Source organism: Peromyscus maniculatus, chromosome 22 (assembly GCF_049852395.1).
Source record: "Peromyscus maniculatus bairdii isolate BWxNUB_F1_BW_parent chromosome 22, HU_Pman_BW_mat_3.1, whole genome shotgun sequence".
Classification (NCBI taxonomy): domain Eukaryota; kingdom Metazoa; phylum Chordata; class Mammalia; order Rodentia; family Cricetidae; genus Peromyscus; species Peromyscus maniculatus.
The window spans coordinates 310,790-338,198 of NC_134873.1; the positions used below are offsets into that span (position 1 = coordinate 310,790).

Genomic DNA, 27,409 nt, shown 5'->3' on the forward strand with positions numbered 1-27,409 from the left:
ACCTGGAACTGTCTCCGCTAGATGAGGTAATAACTGATAGCTGCAAAGAAAAAGAAATATATTTACCTTTAAGTCCCACTAATTTGACATGTAATATATTTGTTTGTGTAAGGAACGATGTCTCTGTGTTCCTATGTCTGCAGTATTTCAAATAGTGTCAGAGAAGAGGAAGCCAGCCTGGCCCATTTCTTCACCTCCTTCATATCCTCCCTTCTGGGAGCCCACAATCTAATCACCCTGTAAGGCACTAGTTCTCAACCTTCCTAAGGGTGTTGCCATCTGATGACCTATCTCATGTTGTGGTGAACCTGCACAGGAAATTTTTTCCCTTGCTATTTGATAACTGTCATTTTTCACATCTTATGAATTATCATGTCTATATCTATGTTTTCAGAAGGTGTTAGGTGAACCCCGTGAAAGACAGTCTTAGGATTTCCAAATGGGTCACTAACCACCTGTTGAGAACCACTATTTTCATGGGTATGTGATAGTAAATTAGACTATGGAGACAAAAATCAGAAAGGGAGCTCTTTGAATCAGAAAAGAAACCACACACAAATAAAGAGAGTATACGTTAGAGAATCATGCAGTAGATAATGTCAACAGGAACCTACCAAACACTCTTGTATGACTTCAGTGGATTTATTTTAGGGGTGGAAATGTTTTGAATGCATTCTTTCTGTGCACTCTGTATGTGGTCTGCCCACTGACATCCAGGGGCGCTTTGGATCCCCTGGCACTGCAGTTCCAGAAGGTTCTCAGCCAAGATGTTGGTTCTGTGAATCAAAGCCAGAGCCTCTGCCCCAGCAAAAAGTGGTAAACCCTGCTGAGTCATCTTTCCAGACCCCAGAATCAATATGTTTCTCATGCACCTGTTCATAAGCAAAGACCAATATGTCCTTAGTATAAACGATGAGTCAGCTTTCAGGGTGGTTGCCAAAATGTTATACCCTAGTCCTCATCAGCCTGCTCGTATGAAACATTGAAATGCAGAGAACTTGTAGGCAGGAAGAACATGTATAGGAGGTGGTCTTGTTGGTACACTCCTCTAATCTGTGCACTCATAATGCAGAGGACACTGGTCTCTTTGAGTTCAAGGATAACCTGTTCTCAATTTATTTGGTGAATGGGAAAAGGCAAGAAACTGTTTGCCACAGCAGAAGTGTGCAGGTGCAAGGATAATTTTTAGGAGTTGTTTCTATCCTCTCACCATTTCAATCTCAGGGTTCAATTGGAAGTGTCAGTCATGCTGGCAAGTGCCTTTATGACATTAGCCATTTGGTGGCCTTAATACATATGCTTTGAATGTAAATATATCAGCATTAATACACACTCACACACACTCCACAAAATACAAAAGAAATTGATACAATACACTAGCACACCAATGCCAGCAGATCACTCTGCATGCAGGCATAATGACCTGGGATCCATCCCAGAAAACACAATTACCAGCAAACTGCTTGACTACGAACCATGTGTTGAAAATACTCGGTTAAAGATCCTTAGACATGGTTCCCATTTTGCTTCCAGCAATGAAAGTCAGATCCACCTATCACATGCCAGAACTCAGGCGACCTCAAAGAAACTGAGCAAAAGAGAGTGAAACACTTTTCTCCTGTTCTGTTTTGAATTTTGGTATTCATAATTTAAAGGAACCCAGCACAGCCTCTTTTGTGTCAGAAGACGGCTTCATTTGAAAACGAAGCAAATAACGGTTTTGGGTCTCACACACACTTCACATACAGACCAAACAAAAGAATTGATTTCCTTAACTGAGAAGGTTCATCCTCTACCTTTCCTTTGCAGAAGAGCGAGGAACATATTGGCTGTGCAATAAGGTCCTCCAGCGTCAAGACCATCTTGGGGGACCTGGAACTGTCTCCGCTAGATGAGATAATAACTGATAGCTGCAAAGAAAAAGAAATATATTTACCTTTAATTCCCAATAATTTGACATGTAATATATTTGTTTGTGTAAGGAACGATGTTTCTGTGTTCCTATGTCTGCAGTATTTCAAATAGTGTCAGAGAAGAGGAAGCCAGCCTGGCCCATTTCTTCACCTCCTTCATATCCTCCCTTCTGGGTGCCCACAATCTAATCACCCTGTAAGGCACTAGTTCTCAACCTTCCTAAGGTTGTGGCCATCTGATGACCTATCTCATGTTGTGTTGAACCTGCACAGGAAATTTTTTCCCTTGCTATTTGATAACTGTCATTTTTCACGTCTTATGAATTATCATCTCTATATCAATGTTTTCAGAAGGTGTTAGGTGAACCCCGTGAAAGACAGTCTTAGGTTTTCCAAATGGGTCACTAACCACCTGTTGAGAACCACTATTTTCATGGGTATGTGATAGTAAATTAGACTATGGAGACAAAAATCAGAAAGGGAGCTCTTTGAATCAGAAAAGAAACCACACACAAATAAAGAGAGTAAACGTTATAGAATCATGCAGTAGATAATGTCAACAGGAACCTACCAAACACTCTTGTATGACTTCAGTGTATTTATTTTAGGGGTGGAAATGTTTTGAATGCATTCTTTCTGTGCACTCTGTTTGTGGTCTGCCCACTGACATCCAGGGGCGCTTTGGATCCCCTGGCACTGCAGTTCCAGAAGGTTCTCAGCCAAGATGTTGGTTCTGTGAATCAAAGCCCTAACCTCTGCCCCAGCAAAAAGTGGTAAACCCTGCTGAGTGTTCTTTCCAGCCCCCAGAATCAATATGTTTCTTATGCACCTGTTCATAAGCAAAGACCAATATGTCCTTAGTATAAACGATGAGTCAGCTTTCAGGGTGGTTGCCAAAATTTTATACCCTAGGCCTCATCAGCCTGCTGGTATGAAACATTGAAATGCAGAGAACTTATAGGCAGGAAGAACATGAATAGGAGGTGGTCTTATTGGTACACTCCTCTAATCTGTACACTCATAATGCAGAGGACACTGGTCTCTTTGAGTTCAAGGATAACCTGTTCTCAATTTATTTGGTGAATGGGAAAAGGCAAGAAACTGTTTGCCACAGTAGAAGTGTGCCGGTGCAAGTATAATTTTTAGGAGTTGTTTCTATCCTCTCACCATTTCAATCTCAGGGTTCAATTGGAAGTGTCAGTCATGCTTTCAAGTGCCTTTATGACATTAGCCATTTGGTGGCCTTAATATATATGCTTTGAATGTAAATATATCAGCATTAAAACACACTCACACACACTCCACAAAATACAAAAGAAATTGATACAATACACTAGCACACCAATGCCAGCAGATCACTCTGCATGCAGGCATAATGACCCGGGATCCATCTCAGAAAACACAATTACCAGCAAACTGCTTGACTACGAACCATGTGTTGAAAATACTCGGTTAAAGATCCTTAGACATGGTTCCCATTTTACTTCCAGCAATGAAACTCAGATCCACCTATCACATGCCAGAACTCAGGCGACCTCAAAGAAACTGAGCAAAAAAGAGTGAAACACTTTTCTCCTGTTCTGTTTTGAATTTTGGTATTCATAATTTAAAGGAACCCAGCACAGCCTCTTTTGTGTCAGAAGACGGCTTCATTTGAAAACGAAGCAAATAACAGTTTTGGGTCTCACACACACTTCACATACAGACCAAACAAAAGAATTGATTTCCTTAACTGCGAAGGTTCATCCTCTACCTTTCCTTTGCAGAAGAGCGAGGAACATATTGGCTGTGCAATAAGGACCCCCATCGTCAAGACCATCTTGGGGGATCTGGAACTGTCTCCGCTAGATGAGGTAATAACTGATAGCTGCAAAGGAAATGAAATATATTTACCTTTAATTCCCACTAATTTGACATGTAATATATTTGTTTGTGTAAGGAACGATGTCTCTGTGTTCCTATGTCTGCAGTATTTCAAATAGTGTCAGAGAAGAGGAAGCCAGCCTGGCCCATATCTTCACCTCCTTCATATCCTCCCTTCTGGGAGCCCACAATCTAATCACCCTGTAAGGCACTAGTTCTCAACCCTCCTAAGGGTTTGGCCATCTGATGACCTATCTCATGTTGTGGTGAACCTGCACAGGAAATTTTTTCCCTTGCTATTTGATAACTGTCATTTTTCACGTCTTATGAATTATCATGTCTATATCAATGTTTTCAGAAGGTGTTAGGTGAACCCCGTGAAAGACAGTCTTAGGTTCTCCAAATGGGTCACTAACCACCTGTTGAGAACCACTATTTTCATGGGTATGTGATAGTAAATTAGACTATGGAGACAAAAATTAGAAAGGGAGCTCTTTGAATCAGAAAAGAAACCACACACAAATAAAGAGAGTAAACGTTAGAGAATCATGTAGTAGATAATGTCAACAGGAACCTACCAAACACTCTTGTATGACTTCAGTGGATTTATTTTAGGGGTGGAAATGTTTTGAATGCATTCTTTCTGTGCACTCTGTTTGTGGTCTGCACACTGACATCCAGGGGCGCTTTGGATCCCCTGGCACTGCAGTTCCAGAAGGTTCTCAGCCAAGATGTTGGTTCTGTGAATCAAAGCCAGTGCCTCTGCCCCAGCAAAAAGTGGTAAACCCTGCTGAGTCATCTTTCCAGCCCCCAGAATCAATATGTTTCTTATGTACCTGTTCATAAGCAAAGACCAATATGTCCTTAGTATAAACGATGAGTCAGCTTTCAGGGTGGTTGCCAAAATTTTATACCCTAGGCCTCATCAGCCTGCTGGTATGAAACATTGAAATGCAGAGAACTTATAGGCAGGAAGAACATGAATAGGAGGTGGTCTTATTGGTACACTCCTCTAATCTGTACACTCATAATGCAGAGGACACTGGTCTCTTTGAGTTCAAGGATAACCTGTTCTCAATTTATTTGGTGAATGGGAAAAGGCAAGAAACTGTTTGCCACAGTAGAAGTGTGCCGGTGCAAGTATAATTTTTAGGAGTTGTTTCTATCCTCTCACCATTTCAATCTCAGGGTTCAATTGGAAGTGTCAGTCATGCTTTCAAGTGCCTTTATGACATTAGCCATTTGGTGGCCTTAATATATATGCTTTGAATGTAAATATATCAGCATTAAAACACACTCACACACACTCCACAAAATACAAAAGAAATTGATACAATACACTAGCACACCAATGCCAGCAGATCACTCTGCATGCAGGCATAATGACCCGGGATCCATCTCAGAAAACACAATTACCAGCAAACTGCTTGACTACGAACCATGTGTTGAAAATACTCGGTTAAAGATCCTTAGACATGGTTCCCATTTTACTTCCAGCAATGAAACTCAGATCCACCTATCACATGCCAGAACTCAGGCGACCTCAAAGAAACTGAGCAAAAGAGAGTGAAACACTTTTCTCCTGTTCTGTTTTGAATTTTGGTTTTCATAATTTAAAGGAACCCAGCACAGCCTCTTTTGTGTCAGAAGACGGCTTCATTTGAAAACGAAGCAAATAACGGTTTTGGGTCTCACACACACTTCACATACAGACCAAACAAAAGAATTGATTTCCTTAACTGAGAAGGTTCATCCTCTACCTTTCCTTTGCAGAAGAGGAAGGAACATATTGGCTGTGCAATAAGGTCCTCCAGCGTCAAGACCATCTTGGGGGACCTGGAACTGTCTCCGCTAGATGAGGTAATAACTGATAGCTGCAAAGAAAAAGAAATATATTTACCTTTAATTCCCAATAATTTGACATGTAATATATTTGTTTGTGTAAGGAACGATGTCTCTGTGTTCCTATGTCTGCAGTATTTCAAATAGTGTCAGAGAAGAGGAAGCCAGCCTGGCCCATTTCTTCACCTTCTTCATATCCTCCCTTCTGGGAGCCCACAATCTAATCACCCTGTAAGGCACTAGTTCTCAACCTTCCTAAGGGTGTGGCCATCTGATGACCTATCTCATGTTGTGGTGAACCTGCACAGGAAATTTTTTCCCTTGCTATTTGATAACTGTCATTTTTCACGTCTTATGAATTATCATCTCTATATCAATGTTTTCAGAAGGTGTTAGGTGAACCCCGTGAAAGACAGTCTTAGGTTTTCCAAATGGGTCACTAGCACCTGTTGAGAACCACTATTTTCATGGGTATGTGATAGTAAATTAGACTATGGAGACAAAAATCAGAAAGGGAGCTCTTTGAATCAGAAAACAAACCACACACAAATAAAGAGAGTAAACGTTATAGAATCATGCAGTAGATAATGTCAACAGGAACCTACCAAACACTCTTGTATGACTTCAGTGTATTTATTTTAGGGGTGGAAATGTTTTGAATGCATTCTTTCTGTGCACTCTGTTTGTGGTCTGCCCACTGACATCCAGGGGCGCTTTGGATCCCCTGGCACTGCAGTTCCAGAAGGTTCTCAGCCAAGATGTTGGTTCTGTGAATCAAAGCCCTAACCTCTGCCCCAGCAAAAAGTGGTAAACCCTGCTGAGTCTTCTTTCCAGCCCCCAGAATCAATATGTTTCTTATGCACCTGTTCATAAGCAAAGACCAATATGTCCTTAGTATAAACGATGAGTCAGCTTTCAGGGTGGTTGCCAAAATTTTATACCCTAGGCCTCATCAGCCTGCTGGTATGAAACATTGAAATGCAGAGAACTTATAGGCAGGAAGAACATGAATAGGAGGTGGTCTTATTGGTACACTCCTCTAATCTGTACACTCATAATGCAGAGGACACTGGTCTCTTTGAGTTCAAGGATAACCTGTTCTCAATTTATTTGGTGAATGGGAAAAGGCAAGAAACTGTTTGCCACAGTAGAAGTGTGCCGGTGCAAGTATAATTTTTAGGAGTTGTTTCTATCCTCTCACCATTTCAATCTCAGGGTTCAATTGGAAGTGTCAGTCATGCTTTCAAGTGCCTTTATGACATTAGCCATTTGGTGGCCTTAATATATATGCTTTGAATGTAAATATATCAGCATTAAAACACACTCACACACACTCCACAAAATACAAAAGAAATTGATACAATACACTAGCACACCAATGCCAGCAGATCACTCTGCATGCAGGCATAATGACCCGGGATCCATCTCAGAAAACACAATTACCAGCAAACTGCTTGACTACGAACCATGTGTTGAAAATACTCGGTTAAAGATCCTTAGACATGGTTCCCATTTTACTTCCAGCAATGAAACTCAGATCCACCTATCACATGCCAGAACTCAGGCGACCTCAAAGAAACTGAGCAAAAAAGAGTGAAACACTTTTCTCCTGTTCTGTTTTGAATTTTGGTATTCATAATTTAAAGGAACCCAGCACAGCCTCTTTTGTGTCAGAAGACGGCTTCATTTGAAAACGAAGCAAATAACGGTTTTGGGTCTCACACACACTTCACATACAGACCAAACAAAAGAATTGATTTCCTTAACTGCGAAGGTTCATCCTCTACCTTTCCTTTGCAGAAGAGCGAGGAACATATTGGCTGTGCAATAAGGTCCCCCATCGTCAAGACCATCTTGGGGGATCTGGAACTGTCTCCGCTAGATGAGGTAATAACTGATAGCTGCAAAGGAAATGAAATATATTTACCTTTAATTCCCACTAATTTGACATGTAATATATTTGTTTGTGTAAGGAACGATGTCTCTGTGTTCCTATGTCTGCAGTATTTCAAATAGTGTCAGAGAAGAGGAGGCCAGCCTGGCCCATATCTTCACCTCCTTCATATCCTCCCTTCTGGGAGCCCACAATCTAATCACCCTGTAAGGCACTAGTTCTCAACCCTCCTAAGGGTTTGGCCATCTGATGACCTATCTCATGTTGTGGTGAACCTGCACAGGAAATTTTTTCCCTTGCTATTTGATAACTGTCATTTTTCACATCTTATGAATTATCATGTCTATATCAATGTTTTCAGAAGGTGTTAGGTGAACCCCGTGAAAGACAGTCTTAGGTTCTCCAAATGGGTCACTAACCACCTGTTGAGAACCACTATTTTCATGGGTATGTGATAGTAAATTAGACTATGGAGACAAAAATTAGAAAGGGAGCTCTTTGAATCAGAAAAGAAACCACACACAAATAAAGAGAGTAAACGTTAGAGAATCATGTAGTAGATAATGTCAACAGGAACCTACCAAACACTCTTGTATGACTTCAGTGGATTTATTTTAGGGGTGGAAATGTTTTGAATGCATTCTTTCTGTGCACTCTGTTTGTGGTCTGCCCACTGACATCCAGGGGCGCTTTGGATCCCCTGGCACTGCAGTTCCAGAAGGTTCTCAGCCAAGATGTTGGTTCTGTGAATCAAAGCCAGTGCCTCTGCCCCAGCAAAAAGTGGTAAACCCTGCTGAGTCATCTTTCCAGCCCCCAGAATCAATATGTTTCTTATGTACCTGTTCATAAGCAAAGACCAATATGTCCTTAGTATAAACGATGAGTCAGCTTTCAGGGTGGTTGCCAAAATTTTATACCCTAGGCCTCATCAGCCTGCTGGTATGAAACATTGAAATGCAGAGAACTTATAGGCAGGAAGAACATGAATAGGAGGTGGTCTTGTTGGTACACTCCTCTAATCTGTGCACTCATAATGCAGAGGACACTGGTCTCTTTGAGTTCAAGGATAACCTGTTCTCAATTTATTTGGTGAATGGGAAAAGGCAAGAAACTGTTTGCCACAGTAGAAGTGTGCAGGTGCAAGGATAATTTTTAGGAGTTGTTTCTATCCTCTCACCATTTCAATCTCAGGGTTCAATTGGAAGTGTCAGTCATGATTTCAAGTGCCTTTATGACATTAGCCATTTGGTGGCCTTAATATATATGCTTTGAATGTAAATATATCAGCATTAAAACACACTCACACACACTCCACAAAATACAAAAGAAATTGATACAATACACTAGCACACCAATGCCAGCAGATCACTCTGCATGCAGGCATAATGACCCGGGATCCATCTCAGAAACACAATTACCAGCAAACTGCTTGACTACGAACCATGTGTTGAAAATACTCGGTTAAAGATCCTTAGACATGGTTCCCATTTTACTTACAGCAATGAAACTCAGATCCACATATCACATGCCAGAACTCAGGCGACCGCAAAGAAACTGAGCAAAAGAGAGTGAAACACTTTTCTCCTGTTCTGTTTTGAATTTTGGTATTCATAATTTAAAGGAACCCAGCACAGCCTCTTTTGTGTCAGAAGACGGCTTCATTTGAAAACGAAGCAAATAACGGTTTTGGGTCTCACACACACTTCACATACAGACCAAACAAAAGAATTGATTTCCTTAACTGCCAAGGTTCATCCTCTACCTTTCCTTTGCAGAAGAGCGAGGAACATATTGGCTGTGCAATAAGGTCCTCCAGCGTAAAGACCATCTTGGGGGACCTGGAACTGTCTCTGCTAGATGAGGTAATAACTGATAGCTGCAAAGAAAAAGAAATATATTTACCTTTAATTCCCACTAATTTGACATGTAATGTATTTGTTTGTGTAAGGAAAGATGTCTCTGTGTTCCTATGTCTGCAGTATTTCAAATAGTGTCAGAGAAGAGGAAGCCAGCCTGGCCCATTTCTTCACCTCCTTCATATCCTCCCTTCTGGGAGCCCACAATCTAATCACCCTGTAAGGCACTAGTTCTCAACCTTCCTAAGGGTGTGGCCATCTGATGACCTATCTCATGTTGTGATGAACCTGCACAGGAAATTTTTTCCCTTGCTATTTGATAACTGTCATTTTTCACGTCTTATGAATTATCATGTCTATATCAATGTTTTCAGAAAGTGCTAGGTGAACCCCGTGAAAGACAGTCTTAGGTTTTCCAAATGGGTCACTAACTACCTGTTGAGAACCACTATTTTCATGGGTATGTGATAGTAAATTAGACTATGGAGACAAAAATCAGAAAGGGAGCTCTTTGAATCAGAAAACAAACCACACACAAATAAAGAGAGTATACGTTAGAGAATCATGCAGTAGATAATGTCAACAGGAACCTACCAAACACTCTTGTATGACTTCAGTGGATTTATTTTAGGGGTGGAAATGTTTTGAATGCATTCTTTCTGTGCACTCTGTTTGTGGTCTGCCCACTGACATCCAGGGGCGCTTTGGATCCCCTGGCACTGCAGTTCCAGAAGGTTCTCAGCCAAGATGTTGGTTCTGTGAATCAAAGCCAGAGCCTCTGCCCCAGCAAAAAGTGGTAAACCCTGCTGAGTCATCTTTCCAGACCCCAGAATCAATATGTTTCTTATGCACCTGTTCATAAGCAAAGACCAATATGTCCTTAGTATAAACGATGAGTCAGCTTTCAGGGTGGTTGCCAAAATTTTATACCCTAGGCCTCATCAGCCTGCTGGTATGAAACTTTGAAATGTAGAGAACTTATAGGCAGGAAGAACATGAATAGGAGGTGGTCTTGTTGGTACACTCCTCTAATCTGTGCACTCATAATGCAGAGGACACTGGTCTCTTTGAGTTCAAGGATAACCTGTTCTCAATTTATTTGGTGAATGGGAAAAGCCAAGAAACTCTTTGCCACAGTAGAAGTGTGCAGGTGCAAGGATAATTTTTAGGAGTTGTTTCTATCCTCTCACCATTTCAATCTCAGGGTTCAATTGGAAGTGTCAGTCATGATTTCAAGTGCCTTTATGACATAGCCATTTGGTGGCCTTAATATATATGCTTTGAATGTAAATATATCAGCATTAAAACACACTCACACACACTCCACAAAATACAAAAGAAATTGATACAATACACTAGCACACCAATGCCAGCAGATCACTCTGCATGCAGGCATAATGACCCGGGATCCATCTCAGAAAACACAATTACCAGCAAACTGCTTGACTACGAACCATGTGTTGAAAATACTCGGTTAAAGATCCTTAGACATGGTTCCCATTTTACTTCCAGCAATGAAACTCAGATCCACCTATCACATGCCAGAACTCAGGCGACCTCAAAGAAACTGAGCAAAAAAGAGTGAAACACTTTTCTCCTGTTCTGTTTTGAATTTTGTTATTCATAATTTAAAGGAACCCAGCACAGCCTCTTTTGTGTCAGAAGACGGCTTCATTTGAAAACGAAGCAAATAACGGTTTTGGGTCTCACACACACTTCACATACAGACCAAACAAAAGAATTGATTTCCTTAACTGAGAAGGTTCATCCTCTACCTTTCCTTTGCAGAAGAGCGAGGAACATATTGGCTGTGCAATAAGGTCCCCCATCGTCAAGACCATCTTGGGGGATCTGGAACTGTCTCCGCTAGATGAGGTTATAACTGATAGCTGCAAAGAAATGAAATATATTTACCTTTAATTCCCACTAATTTGACATGTAATATATTTGTTTGTGTAAGGAACGATGTCTCTGTGTTCCTATGTCTGCAGTATTTCAAATAGTGTCAGAGAAGAGGAAGCCAGCCTGGCCCATATCTTCACCTCCTTCATATCCTCCCTTCTGGGAGCCCACAATCTAATCACCCTGTAAGGCACTAGTTCTCAACCCTCCTAAGGGTGTGGCCATCTGATGACCTATCTCATGTTGTGGTGAACCTGCACAGGAAATTTTTTCCCTTGCTATTTGATAACTGTCATTTTTCACGTCTTATGAATTATCATGTCTATATCAATGTTTTCAGAAGGTGTTAGGTGAACCCCGTGAAAGACAGTCTTAGGTTCTCCAAATGGGTCACTAACCACCTGTTGAGAACCACTATTTTCATGGGTATGTGATAGTAAATTAGACTATGGAGACAAAAATCAGAAAGGGAGCTCTTTGAATCAGAAAAGAAACCACACACAAATAAAGAGAGTATACGTTAGAGAATCATGTAGTAGATAATGTCAACAGGAACCTACCAAACACTCTTATATGACTTCAGTGGATTTATTTTAGGGGTGGAAATGTTTTGAATGCATTCTTTCTGTGCACTCTGTTTGTGGTCTGCACACTGACATCCAGGGGCGCTTTGGATCCCCTGGCACTGCAGTTCCAGAAGGTTCTCAGCCAAGATGTTGGTTCTGTGAATCAAAGCCAGAGCCTCTGCCCCAGCAAAAAGTGGTAAACCCTGCTGAGTCATCTTTCCAGCCCCCAGAATCAATATGTTTCTTATGTACCTGTTCATAAGCAAAGACCAATATGTCCTTAGTATAAACGATGAGTCAGCTTTCAGGGTTGTTGCCAAAATTTTATACCGTAGGCCTCATCACCCTGCTGGTATGAAACATTGAAATGCAGAGAACTTATAGGCAGGAAGAACATGAATAGGAGGTGGTCTTGTTGGTACACTCCTCTAATCTGTGCACTCATAATGCAGAGGACACTGGTCTCTTTGAGTTCAAGGATAACCTGTTCTCAATTTATTTGGTGAATGGGAAAAGGCAAGAAACTGTTTGCCACAGTAGAAGTGTGCAGGTGCAAGGATAATTTTTAGGAGTTGTTTCTATCCTCTCACCATTTCAATCTCAGGGTTCAATTGGAAGTGTCAGTCATGATTTCAAGTGCCTTTATGACATTAGCCATTTGGTGGCCTTAATATATATGCTTTGAATGTAAATATATCAGTATTAAAACACACTCACACACACTCCACAAAATACAAAAGAAATTGATACAATACACTAGCACACCAATGCCAGCAGATCACTCTGCATGCAGGCATAATGACCCGGGATCCATCTCAGAAACACAATTACCAGCAAACTGCTTGACTACGAACCATGTGTTGAAAATACTCGGTTAAAGATCCTTAGACATGGTTCCCATTTTACTTACAGCAATGAAACTCAGATCCACATATCACATGCCAGAACTCAGGCGACCGCAAAGAAACTGAGCAAAAGAGAGTGAAACACTTTTCTCCTGTTCTGTTTTGAATTTTGGTATTCATAATTTAAAGGAACCCAGCACAGCCTCTTTTGTGTCAGAAGACGGCTTCATTTGAAAACGAAGCAAATAACGGTTTTGGGTCTCACACACACTTCACATACAGACCAAACAAAAGAATTGATTTCCTTAACTGCGAAGGTTCATCCTCTACCATTCCTTTGCAGAAGAGCGAGGAACATATTGGCTGTGCAATAAGGTCCCCCATCGTCAAGACCATTGTGGTGATATTTTATTTGTACTGAAATGTTAATTTAATTTTATGTTAATAAATAAAGTTGCCCTGGGGTCAGAGCTATTAGAGCCATAGTGAGAGTGTGGTGGTTAGAAGAGCTAGGTAGATTTCTGTGTGTTCAGGGATACAGCCAGTATTGGAGACATACGCCTTTAAGACCTGGAGGGCGGTACTTACAGGCAGTGATGAGGCAGTCATGTGGTTGGGTTTACAACCAATGAGAAGGCAGAACAGAAAGATATTTAAACAGGGACACAGGAAGTACCTCCCTCTCTCGGGGAAGCTAGGAGCACTGCAGGAGGTAAGATTTTATCTCTGAGCTCTGACCTCTCGGCTTTTCTCTTTTACCTTGGCTCTGTGTTTCTTATTTTAATAATATGATTGGTTACATCTACATCTGGCGCCCAACGTGACAAGAATCCATTAAAAACTGCTTGGGGCCGGCTCCCTAGCCGGAGCAGCCGGCTCCCTAGCCCCAGCCCAGGTCTGCTTGGGCTCAGGCCGGACTGTGAGCTGCTTGCTTAAAGCCAGTGCTACAAACAGCTCAGGCCTGCCCTGCTAAACAGGGCCCCTGGCTGTAAAGCCAAGCCTTGACTCGGCTCAGAGGGAACAAGTGGCTGGCTTTAAGCTTTAGCCGGCTACCCCTTCGCTTTCACTTTCACTTTCACTTTCACTTTCACTTTCACTTTCGCTTTTGCTTTCTCTCTTGCTTTCTCTCTGTCTCTCTGTTTCTCTCTCTCTCTCTCTCTCTCTCTCTCTCTCTCTCTCTCTCTCTCTCTCTGGATTTACACCTAGGACTCTAGGTGGCTGTTTTGAAATTCGCTCGGATTTCTACTGTTCTACGCAGATTTGGTAAGTCATAAAGGAAACTATTTAAAAGACAAATTTTTTCCACATTTAAAAAAAATGGGTTTCCTGTGTACATTGGAAGAAAATTGGGTTTTGTTTGAAATTTTAGGCAGTCTGACAATGGAACAACTATATGAAAAGATTAGTATTATGGGAATTATGCAGTTAATCACCATGCTTATTCTCATTTTACTATTTAAAAAGATAGTCGATTTAAGTGCCAGGATAACAGCTTTAGAAAAACCTGTTAATTTTAACAGTGAAGTTGGTTCAAGTTTGGATCATAAGGTTACAGAAAGAAAGCCTGTTTTCACACAATCATCCTTAATTTATCCTGTAACCGTACAGCAGATGCCTGATCAAATGGCTACACAAAATATCTGGGCTCCAATTGAACTGATGGATTTTAAAAGGTTTAAGGAGGCAATAGTATCTTATGGCATGCATTCCCCATATGTAAAGCAAATGTTAAACTCTTGGTCAACATATAATAGGATTATACCACAGGACTGGCGGGACCTTGCACAAGCTGTTCTGGAACCCAGCCAGAGAATTCAATTTCTGACTTGGTTTAAGGAGGAAGCTAGAAACGTAGAAACACAATGGAGGGATAAAGGAATACAAGTTTGTCAGGATCAGCTTATTGGAGAAGGCCAATATGCTTCAATACAAACACAATGTTTATATGATGTTCAAACCGTAATTTTATGTCGAATGGCAGCCTTGAATGCATGGGACAGAGTTGATGAACCAGGAAAAAAACATGAGTCATTCACAAAGGTTATGCAAGGCCCTAAAGAATCTTTCACAGATTTTTTAGAAAGACTGGCTTCAGCAGTAAACAGAATGGTCTCAGGATCAGAAGCTAGTAAGGCAATAATTGAAGCTTTGGCATTTGAGAATGCGAATGCAGCATGCAAAAGAATAATCAGGCCGTTAAGGGCAAGATCTGCACCTTTGGAAGATTGGATTAGAGAAACAATTAATGTTGAGGTTGATGAGCATGATACGTGGGTAGGAGAAGTAATTTCAAAAGGTTTGAGGAGTGTTAGATGTTTTGGGTGTGGAAAGCAAGGACATTTTAAAAGGGACTGTAAACAGGTCAATCCTAGAAGCAATGTTTCTTCAAGGAACAATGGCAACAGAATGCCCCTTCCTTCTGGAGTATGCAGAAGGTGTGGTAAGGGAAAACACTGGACCAACGAATGTAGATCAACAAAGGACAGACAGGGTAATCCTTTGCCTCAGTTTTCGGGAAACTCCCGGAGGGGCCTCATGCAGGCCCCCATAGCAAAACCAGTTCAAACCTTTCCTGCAGCTGTAGAGGAAATCCCTGCTCTGAGCGATTAAATAACCAAATGACTATTGGAATAAATCATGCTGGTCAGGATGATGAAAAAGAGAGAATAGAAAATTCAGGAGAAAACATAAAGAAAATTTTTTGGCAAACTTCTATTAATGAACAGAGACCAAAATTAACGATAAAAATAAATGGTGTTTTGTTGTCTGGTCTGGTAGACACAGGTGCGGACATTACCATAATTGCACCAGAATTTTGGCATCCAGCTTGGCCTCTTCAGGAGGTAAACGTTCAACTGTTAGGAATTGGGACATTATCTGGAGTGAAACAGAGTGCAAGATGGCTGGAATGTATAGGTCCAGAAGGACAGAGAGGAAAATTAAAACCATATGTCGCTAACATAGCTATGAACCTGTGGGGTCGAGACTTGTTGCAACAATGGAATACTCAGATTAAAATCCCTCCAATCTCAGAAACAAATCATAAACTAGCACATGTTTCTGAGAGAAATATTAGAAGGCATTATTTTGAGTGGTCACCAGCCATCCATATTATACAAGAACAGGGCACAACAACTGATAATCTTCCAAAAATACCAACAGCTCTACCTTTAAAATGGTTAACAGACAAGCCTGTATGGGTTCAGCAATGGCCTTTAACAACAGAGAAACTCCAAGCTTTAGAAGAGCTGGTAGAAGAACAGTTAAATGCTCAGCATATTGAACAGTCAACCAGCCCTTGGAATTCTCCTGTATTTGTTATTAAAAAGAAATCTGGTAAATGGAGAATGGTAACAGACCTTAGAGCAATTAACAAAGTAATTCAGCCGATGGGCTCTCTACAATCTGGAATTCCTTTGCCTACTCTGTTACCAAAAGGATGGCCTCTCATAGTTATTGATTTAAAAGACTGTTTCTTTTCAATACCCTTACAAGAAAAGGACAAAGAAAGATTTGCTTTTACAGTGCCTACTTATAATAATTCTCAACCGGTTAAAAGATTTCAATGGAGGGTCCTCCCACAGGGAATGTTAAATAGCCCAACTCTGTGCCAATATTTTGTACAACAGCCATTGGAAGTGATACGTAAAAAATTTCCTAAATCTATAATTTATCATTATATGGATGATATTTTACTAGCTGACTCAAATGCAGATACTTTAGAAAGAATGTTTGAAGAAGTAAAGAAAATTTTGCCTTGCTGGGGATTACAAATTGCTCCTGAAAAGATACAAAGAGGAGATTCTATTAATTATTTAGGATATAAAATAGAGCTACAAAAAATTAGACCCCAAAAGGTGCAAATTAGGAGAGATAGACTACAGACTCTTAATGACTTTCAAAGATTATTTGGAGATATTTCTCATCTACGAACTATTGTTGGGGTAAAAAATGATGAACTGACTAATTTGTTCAAAACCTTAGAAGGTGACAAGGACTTAAATAGTCCAAGAGAATTATCACCTGAAGCTGAGAAAGAATTGGCCTTGGTAGAAAAGAAAGTACATGAAGGGCACGTGGATCGTATTGATCCAAAGCTGGATTGCATTTTGGTTATTTTACCTTCTAGGCATTCCCCTACTGGAATATTAATGCAGAGGGAAGATATTATATTGGAATGGATATTTTTACCAAATAAACCAAATAAAAAATTAAAAACTTATGGGAAAAAAATCTCTGACTTGATTTGGAAAGGAAAATTGAGACTTCGTCAATTAGCAGGAATAGACCCAGCAGAAATTGTCGTACCTTTAACTAAGGAGGACATTGAAAAATTATGGACAGAAAGTGAACCTTGGCAAAGAGCTTGCAGTAATTTTTTGGGAGAAATTAACAGCAAATATCCCAAAAGCAACAGAATTGATTTTATAAAGAGAGCTGATTGGATCTTGCCTCGAATTGTACGGCAAAAACCCATATCTGGAGTTCGTACATTTTATACAGATGCCAACAAACAAGGAAAGGCAGGTTACAAATCAGAAAATTTAAGTAAAGTGGTACAAAGTCCTTATAATTCAGTGCAAAAATCAGAATTGTATGCTATTCTGTTGGTATTAATGGATTTTTCAGAACCTCTCAACATAGTAACTGACTCTCAGTATGCTGAAAGAGTGGTATTACATATTGAGACTGCAGAATTTATCCCTGATGCTTCAGAATTAACTTCACTATTTATTCAATTACAAGATACAATCAGGAAAAGGAGTCATCCTTTATATATAACTCACATCCGATCCCATACTGGTCTGCCAGGCCCTCTAGCACAAGGCAATGATGAGATTGATAAATTATTGATAGGAAATGTGCTGGAGGCCTCAGAATTTCATAAAAAACATCATGTCAATAGTAAAGGTTTAAAAAAGGATTTTCCCATAACCTGGCAACAAGCCAAAGAAATAGTAAAGAAATGTCCTACTTGTTCCTTCTATAATCAAACACCATTACCAGCAGGATGTAACCCAAAGGGTACTCAGAGGAATGAAATTTGGCAGATGGACGTGTTTCACTTTGCAGAATTTGGAAAACTGAAATATGTACACCACACTATCGATACTTATTCAGGATTTCAATGGGCAACTGCTTTGAGTTCTGAAAAAGCTGATTCTGTAATCACTCATTTGCTAGAAGTTATGGCCATCATGGGTATACCTGCACAAATCAAAACTGACAATGCTCCATCATATGTCTCTGTTAAAATGAAACAGTTTTTTGATTATTACAAAATAAAGCATATTACAGGTATACCACATAATCCTACAGGTCAAGCAGTTATAGAAAGGTCAAACAGAACTCTAAAGGATATGCTAAATAAACAGAAAGGAGTAACAAAACCCCCCAGAAATAGACTGCATAATGCTCTATTAACTTTGAATTTTCTGAATGCCAATGAGAAAGGAACAACAGCTGCAGAGAGACATTGGATAATAGAAAAAACTACAGAATTAAATCAGCCTATATACTTTAAGGATGTGCTGACCTCAGAATGGAAGCCAGGGTATGTATTACGTTGGGGACGAGGTTTTGCTTTTGTTTCTATAGGAGAAGATAAGCTGTGGGTACCATCAAAATTGATAAAGGTTCGATTTGAACAAGAGAAACCTCTTAATTAGAGGAGGTGATAGTTCATCAACCAGCATGAACATCCAATTTAAACTAACTTGTACCTGTAACACATGTCTTTTCATTTAATCAGATAATAACTTGCCAAAAAGGAACATCCCCAAAATTAGTCTTGGGGGAAGGTTTTTGTTTTTGTCTTTTAGGAGAATGAAGGTTAAGGAATCTGAAGGACACAAGACAAATGAGACAACTGAAGAAAAGGGACAAATCATCTATCCCAGGAAACAGAGTATATTGGAGTATATGGCATATGGGTATATATTATCTAAAAAATTTTATGTCTTCTTAAATGTTTGTTTCTGCTTTTCTCTAAAGATTTAACACTATTGGTTTTCTAATAGTCCCAGTTCAATTAAAATTTAAAGCTGACTTTGGAGTTGGAGAATGGCTCTCTCCTTCTTTAAACTCAAGCATGTTGTTAAAATGAAAATACAAACTCCCTGTATCATGACAGAATAAAAGAGCCATTTTCTGCTATGGGACAGGACAAAAGCCAAATTAATTAAGGGACTATTCTATTACTAATCTCAACTCTTTGATTCTATTCTGATTCTTTAAACTTTTCTTAAAGTATAAAATTTATATCAAAATTTACAAGATTAATATATATATACATTTTAAACTTTGTTAAGATATGAATGGTCATATAGAGTACTAACTAATTCTAGAAAAAAGGCTTCAGTTAGCTGCATATATATGTCTTTGTGTTCGAGTCTCTTATCAGTTTTCTGCAGGAAATCACGGCCAGGCCTAACATCAACTGAAGTCTCCGGAAAGAAGATGGGGCCCCACAACAACAACAACAACAACAATTCCACGTGGACAATAATAATATCACTAAGCTGACAAACATCATCTACAGATCAGCTTTGAACTACAAGGTGCTCAGAACAATTTTGAGATGACTAGCTGAGATGATCCAGTCTCAAAGACTACTTGAATAAGGACTTGAGATAAACCCTGAACTTTGGCTTTATACACAGACTGGATAATAATGAAGGATATAGTTACCTTTCCTAGAATTTGACAATTAACCTAAATTTTTCTTTCAGGATAAAGATAACTTCACCCATACCCAGCAGGAAGCAATTTTAAGAATATGACACCCACATTGCCAAAGAAGTGGTGTGGGGCAGGTGGTTTTTTGGTTCTTTTAATGGGTTTTGGGTCTGGGATAATTTTCAATTGTTTAGGGGGGTTGGTTACAAGTTGTTGTCAAGGGTTAGGAAAAAGGCTAAGCAAAGGAGATTAGATTTAAGGTTCTTGTTTAAAAAAAAAAAGAAAAGAAAAGAAAAAGACAATTAGTAGTTTTAAATACTTTACATTATTACCAACTATTAGGATATAAAGAAATGAAAGTTAGTAGTTAGACATTACAATAGAAATTGTAGTCATATTAGATATGTTTTAAAAATTGAGCAGATATATTTTAGACAGGTCATCTTCAAACCCTTCAGAGATCTAACGAATATGGCATTTAAAATATTTTAATAACTTAGAAATTTTTCTTTTTTGAGACATGTCAGCTCCTGGCAGTACCAATCTACTTCAGAGAAAATATGGGCATTGAAGAAACTGCATATGGAGTTAATTTTCATTGTGGCAAAAGTTAGCCACTGGACAACAAAGTATCCTCAAATCAACAGGACAAAATGGACAGACAGAACACGAAACAAAGGACTACCGATTCCTGCCAAAACAAGTATGGTTATGGCTTTATCAGAAGGCATCTTCTGAGGCCAGGACAATATGGCACCATCCCTGAAGTGGCCTTCACAATCTGGAAAAGGTACAGTGCCCTTTTCTTTGAAGGCAGCTGAACAGGCAGTGGGCCGATGGCTTCTGTTGTGCAATGGAACAGCAACTGAAAGCTCACGCCTCTCAATAGTAGACTGGCATTTAATAGAGGGATGTGGAGAAGGGCATGCTTAGATGAAGCCATATATACACAGCCAAGAAGAATGGACAGCTGAATTCAAAAACCATCAACAATTTCCAGAATTTAAAATCCTGAATCATGACATGACACTAGTGGAATTCAGGTGTTTCTGGTACATGGACTGCTCTCACCCAGTGTGAGGTTGAACTGTTGACCTTGTGTACAACCTACTTCACAAATGAGTCTGTCAGATACGCTAAGCCTATAGGCTGAAGATGATGCCCCAACACTGTGGAGAAACCTCAGGTGACTGTCCAGGCAGCTGGCTGTTTCTGTCAACTCACAAAATTTTTGGAAGTTGCTTTTGTGCACTTCCTGTTTTTATTTTTGTTAGCTAATATTATTTCCTTCTTGGGTCTCTGAGGGAGTTGAAGATTAGTTAGTTATAGTTGAAGATTAATTAGGATAGAAAGTGAATTAGATACATTTTGGACTTACTAAAATAGGATAGATAAGGGAATTATTTTCTCTGATTTGTCAAATACAAATGGACTAGACATCGTTTAGGTATTTGTTACTTGTATATATTGTATATAGTTATTGTACTTTTGTATATAGTTTTTCTTTTGTTAGTTATAACCTTTTGCCTTTTTTCTTTTTATTAAAATAGAAAAGGGGAAATGTGGTGATATTTTATTTGTACTGAAATGTTATTTTAATTTTATGTTAATAAATAAAGTTGCCCTGGGGTCAGAGCTATTAGAGCCATAGTGAGAGCGTGGTGGTTAGAAGAGCTAGGTAGATTTCTGTGTGTTCAGGGATACAGCCAGTATTGGAGACATACGCCTTTAAGACCTGGAGGGCGGTACTTACAGGCAGTGATGAGGCAGTCATGTGGTTGGGTTTACAACCAATGAGAAGGCAGAACAGAAAGATATTTAAACAGGGACACAGGAAGTACCTCCCTCTCTCGGGGAAGCTAGGAGCACTGCAGGAGGTAAGATTTTATCTCTGAGCTCTGACCTCTCGGCTTTTCTCTTTTACCTTGGCTCTGTGTTTCTTATTTTAATAATATGATTGGTTACATCTACAGACCATCTTGGGGGATCTGGAACTGTCTCCGCTAGATGAGGTAATAACTGATAGCTGCAAAGGAAATGAAATATATTTACCTTTAATTCCCACTAATTTGACATGTAATATATTTGTTTGTGTAAGGAAAGATGTCTCTGTGTTCCTATGTCTGCAGTATTTCAAATAGTGTCAGAGAAGAGGAAGCCAGCCTGGCCCATATCTTCACCTCCTTCATATCCTCCCTTCTGGGAGCCCACAATCTAATCACCCTGTAAGGCACTAGTTCTCAACCCTCCTAAGGGTTTGGCCATCTGATGACCTATCTCATGTTGTGGTGAACCTGCACAGGAAATTTTTTCCCTTGCTATTTGATAACTGTCATTTTTCACGTCTTATGAATTATCATGTCTATATCAATGTTTTCAGAAGGTGTTAGGTGAACCCCGTGAAAGACAGTCTTAGGTTCTCCAAATGGGTCACTAACCACCTGTTGAGAACCACTATTTTCATGGGTATGTGATAGTAAATTAGACTATGGAGACAAAAATCAGAAAGGGAGCTCTTTGAATCAGAAAAGAAACCACACACAAATAAAGAGAGTATACGTTAGAGAATCATGTAGTAGATAATGTCAACAGGAACCTACCAAACACTCTTGTATGACTTCAGTGGATTTATTTTAGGGGTGGAAATGTTTTGAATGCATTCTTTCTGTGCACTCTGTTTGTGGTCTGCACACTGACATCCAGGGGCGCTTTGGATCCCCTGGCACTGCAGTTCCAGAAGGTTCTCAGCCAAGATGTTGGTTCTGTGAATCAAAGCCAGAGCCTCTGCCCCAGCAAAAAGTGGTAAACCCTGCTGAGTCATCTTTCCAGCCCCCAGAATCAATATGTTTCTTATGTACCTGTTCATAAGCAAAGACCAATATGTCCTTAGTATAAACGATGAGTCAGCTTTCAGGGTGGTTGCCAAAATTTTATACCCTAGGCCTCATCAGCCTGCTGGTATGAAACATTGAAATGCAGAGAACTTATAGGCAGGAAGAACATGAATAGGAGGTGGTCTTGTTGGTACACTCCTCTAATCTGTGCACTCATAATGCAGAGGACACTGGTCTCTTTGAGTTCAAGGATAACCTGTTCTCAATTTATTTGGTGAATGGGAAAAGGCAAGAAACTGTTTGCCACAGTAGAAGTGTGCAAGGATAATTTTTAGGAGTTGTTTCTATCCTCTCACCATTTCAATCTCAGGGTTCAATTGGAAGTGTCAGTCATGATTTCAAGTGCCTTTATGACATTAGCCATTTGGTGGCCTTAATATATATGCTTTGAATGTAAATATATCAGCATTAAAACACACTCACACACACTCCACAAAATACAAAAGAAATTGATACAATACACTAGCACACCAATGCCAGCAGATCACTCTGCATGCAGGCATAATGACCCGGGATCCATCTCAGAAACACAATTACCAGCAAACTGCTTGACTACGAACCATGTGTTGAAAATACTCGGTTAAAGATCCTTAGACATGGTTCCCATTTTACTTACAGCAATGAAACTCAGATCCACATATCACATGCCAGAACTCAGGCGACCGCAAGGAAACTGAGCAAAAGAGAGTGAAACACTTTTCTCCTGTTCTGTTTTGAATTTTGGTATTCATAATTTAAAGGAACCCAGCAAAGCCTCTTTTGTGTCAGAAGACGGCTTCATTTGAAAACGAAGCAAATAACGGTTTTGGGTCTCACACACACTTCACATACAGACCAAACAAAAGAATTGATTTCCTTAACTGCGAAGGTTCATCCTCTACCTTTCCTTTGCAGAAGAGCGAGGAACATATTGGCTGTGCAATAAGGTCCTCCAGCGTAAAGACCATCTTGGGGGACCTGGAACTGTCTCTGCTAGATGAGGTAATAACTGATAGCTGCAAAGAAAAAGAAATATATTTACCTTTAATTCCCACTAATTTGACATGTAATCTATTTGTTTGTGTAAGGAAAGATGTCTCTGTGTTCCTATGTCTGCAGTATTTCAAATAGTGTCAGAGAAGAGGAAGCCAGCCTGGCCCATTTCTTCACCTCCTTCATATCCTCCCTTCTGGGAGCCCACAATCTAATCACCCTGTAAGGCACTAGTTCTCAACCTTCCTAAGGGTGTGGCCATCTGATGACCTATCTCATGTTGTGGTGAACCTGCACAGGAAATTTTTTCCCTTGCTATTTGATAACTGTCATTTTTCACGTCTTATGAATTATCATGTCTATATCAATGTTTTCAGAAAGTGCTAGGTGAACTCCGTGAAAGACAGTCTTAGGTTTTCCAAATGGGTCACTAACTACCTGTTGAGAACCACTATTTTCATGGGTATGTGATAGTAAATTAGACTATGGAGACAAAAATCAGAAAGGGAGCTCTTTGAATCAGAAAACAAACCACACACAAATAAAGAGAGTATACGTTAGAGAATCATGCAGTAGATAATGTCAACAGGAACCTACCAAACACTCTTGTATGACTTCAGTGGATTTATTTTAGGGGTGGAAATGTTTTGAATGCATTCTTTCTGTGCACTCTGTTTGTGGTCTGCCCACTGACATCCAGGGGCGCTTTGGATCCCCTGGCACAGAAGTTCCAGAAGGTTCTCAGCCAAGATGTTGGTTCTGTGAATCAAAGCCAGAGCCTCTGCCCCAGCAAAAAGTGGTAAACCCTGCTGAGTCATCTTTCCAGACCCCAGAATCAATATGTTTCTTATGCACCTGTTCATAAGCAAAGACCAATATGTCCTTAGTATAAACGATGAGTCAGCTTTCAGGGTGGTTGCCAAAATTTTATACCCTAGGCCTCATCAGCCTGCTGGTATGAAACTTTGAAATGTAGAGAACTTATAGGCAGGAAGAACATGAATAGGAGGTGGTCTTGTTGGTACACTCCTCTAATCTGTGCACTCATAATGCAGAGGACACTGGTCTCTTTGAGTTCAAGGATAACCTGTTCTCAATTTATTTGGTGAATGGGAAAAGCCAAGAAACTCTTTGCCACAGTAGAAGTGTGCAGGTGCAAGGATAATTTTTAGGAGTTGTTTCTATCCTCTCACCATTTCAATCTCAGGGTTCAATTGGAAGTGTCAGTCATGATTTCAAGTGCCTTTATGACATTAGCCATTTGGTGGCCTTAATATATATGCTTTGAATGTAAATATATCAGCATTAAAACACACTCACACACACTCCACAAAATACAAAAGAAATTGATACAATACACTAGCACACCAATGCCAGCAGATCACTCTGCATGCAGGCATAATGACCCGGGATCCATCTCAGAAAACACAATTACCAGGAAACTGCTTGACTACGAACCATGTGTTGAAAATACTCGGTTAAAGATCCTTAGACATGGTTCCCATTTTACTTCCAGCAATGAAACTCAGATCCACCTATCACATGCCAGAACTCAGGCGACCTCAAAGAAACTGAGCAAAAGAGAGTGAAACACTTTTCTCCTGTTCTGTTTTGAATTTTGGTATTCATAATTTAAAGGAACCCAGCACAGCCTCTTTTGTGTCAGAAGACAGCTTCATTTGAAAACGAAGCAAATAACGGTTTTGGGTCTCACACACACTTCACATACAGACCAAACAAAAGAATTGATTTCCTTAACTGAGAAGGTTCATCCTCTACCTTTCCTTTGCAGAAGAGCGAGGAACATATTGGTTGTGCAATAAGGACCCCCATCGTCAAGACCATCTTGGGGGACCTGGAACAGTCTCCGCTAGATGAGGTAATAACTGATAGCTGCAAAGAAAATGAAATATATTTACCTTTAGTTCCCACTAATTTGACATGTAATATATTTGTTTGTGTAAGGAACGATGTCTCTGTGTTCCTATGTCTGCAGTAATTCAAATATTGTCAGAGAAGAGGAAGCCAGCCTGGCCCATTTCTTCACCTCCTTCATATCCTCCCTTCTGGGAGCCCACAACCTCATCACCCTGTAAGGCACTAGTTCTCAACCTTCCTAAGGGTGTGGCCATCTGATGACCTATCTCATGTTGTGGTGAACCTGCACAGGAAATTTTTTCCCTTGCTATTTGATAACTGTCATTTTTCACGTCTTATGAATTATCATGTCTATATCAATGTTTTCAGAAGGTGTTAGGTGAACCCCGTGAAAGACAGTCTTAGGTTTTCCAAATGGGTCACTAACTACCTGTTGAGAACCACTATTTTCATGGGTATGTGATAGTAAATTAGACTATAGAGACAAAAATCAGAAAGGGAGCTCTTTGAATCAGAAAAGAAACCACACACAAATAAAGAGAGTATACGTTAGAGAATCATGTAGTAGATAATGTCAACAGGAACCTACCAAACACTCTTGTATGACTTCAGTGGATTTATTTTAGGGGTGGAAATGTTTTGAATGCATTCTTTCTGTGCACTCTGTTTGTGGTCTGCACACTGACATCCAGGGGCGCTTTGGATCCCCTGGCACTGCAGTTCCAGAAGGTTCTCAGCCAAGATGTTGGTTCTGTGAATCAAAGCCAGTGCCTCTGCCCCAGCAAAAAGTGGTAAACCCTGCTGAGTCATCTTTCCAGACCCCAGAATCAATATGTTTCTTATGTACCTGTTCATAAGCAAAGACCAATATGTCCTTAGTATAAACGATGAGTCAGCTTTCAGGGTGGTTGCCAAAATTTTATACCCTAGGCCTCATCAGCCTGCTGGTATGAAACATTGAAATGCAGAGAACTTATAGGCAGGAAGAACATGAATAGGAGGTGGTCTTGTTGGTACACTCCTCTAATCTGTGCACTCATAATGCAGAGGACACTGGTCTCTTTGAGTTCAAGGATAAACTGTTCTCAATTTATTTGGTGAATGGGAAAAGGCAAGAAACTGTTCGCCACAGTAGAAGTGTGCAGGTGCAAGGATAATTTTTAGGAGTTGTTTCTATCCTCTCACCATTTCCGTCTCAGGGTTCAATTGGAAGTGTCAGTCATGATTTCAAGTGCCTTTATGACATTAGCCATTTGGTGGCCTTAATATATATGCTTTGAATGTAAATATATCAGCATTAAAACACACTCACACACACTCCACAAAATACAAAAGAAATTGATACAATACACTAGCACACCAATGCAAGCAGATCACTCTCCATGCAGGCATAATGACCCGGGATCCATCTCAGAAACACAATTACCAGCAAACTGCTTGACTACGAACCATGTGTTGAAAATACTCGGTTAAAGATCCTTAGACATGGTTCCCATTTTACTTACAGCAATGAAACTCAGATCCACATATCACATGCCAGAACTCAGGCGACCGCAAAGAAACTGAGCAAAAGAGAGTGAAACACTTTTCTCCTGTTCTGTTTTGAATTTTGGTATTCATAATTTAAAGGAACCCAGCACAGCCTCTTTTGTGTCAGAAGACGGCTTCATTTGAAAACGATGCAATAACGGTTTTGGGTCTCACACACACTTCACATACAGACCAAACAAAGGAATTGATTTCCTTAACTGCCAAGGTTCATCCTCTACCTTTCCTTTGCAGAAGAGCGAGGAACATATTGGCTGTTCAATAAGGTCCTCCAGCGTCAAGACCATCTTGGGGGACCTGGAACTGTCTCTGCTAGATGAGGTAATAACTGATAGCTGCAAAGAAAAAGAAATATATTTACCTTTAATTCCCACTAATTTGACATGTAATGTATTTGTTTGTGTAAGGAAAGATGTCTCTGTGTTCCGATGTCTGCAGTATTTCAAATAGTGTCAGAGAAGAGGAAGCCAGCCTGGCCCATTTCTTCACCTCCTTCATATCCTCCCTTCTGGGAGCCCACAATCTAATCACCCTGTAAGGCACTAGTTCTCAACCTTCCTAAGGGTGTGGCCATCTGATGACCTATCTCATGTTGTGGTGAACCTGCACAGGAAATTTTTTCCCTTGCTATTTGATAACTGTCATTTTTCACGTCTTATGAATTATCATGTCTATATCAATGTTTTCAGAAAGTGCTAGGTGAACCCCGTGAAAGACAGTCTTAGGTTTTCCAAATGGGTCACTAACTACCTGTTGAG

The 27,409-nt window shown here is 40.0% G+C and overlaps 1 protein-coding gene across 1 annotated transcript in view; it reads left to right on the forward strand.

Annotated features, from left to right (window-relative positions):
- The window catches only part of LOC143270293 (uncharacterized), a 539,180-nt gene that overhangs the window by 19,048 nt on the left and 492,723 nt on the right, over positions 1-27,409 (forward strand). Inside the window, exons 4-6 of the mRNA XM_076559691.1 lie at positions 9,288-9,374; positions 23,148-23,234; positions 26,886-27,053. Of these exons, the coding sequence (XP_076415806.1) occupies positions 9,288-9,374; positions 23,148-23,234; positions 26,886-27,053 (342 nt within the window). The remainder of the gene's footprint in view (positions 1-9,287; positions 9,375-23,147; positions 23,235-26,885; positions 27,054-27,409) is intronic.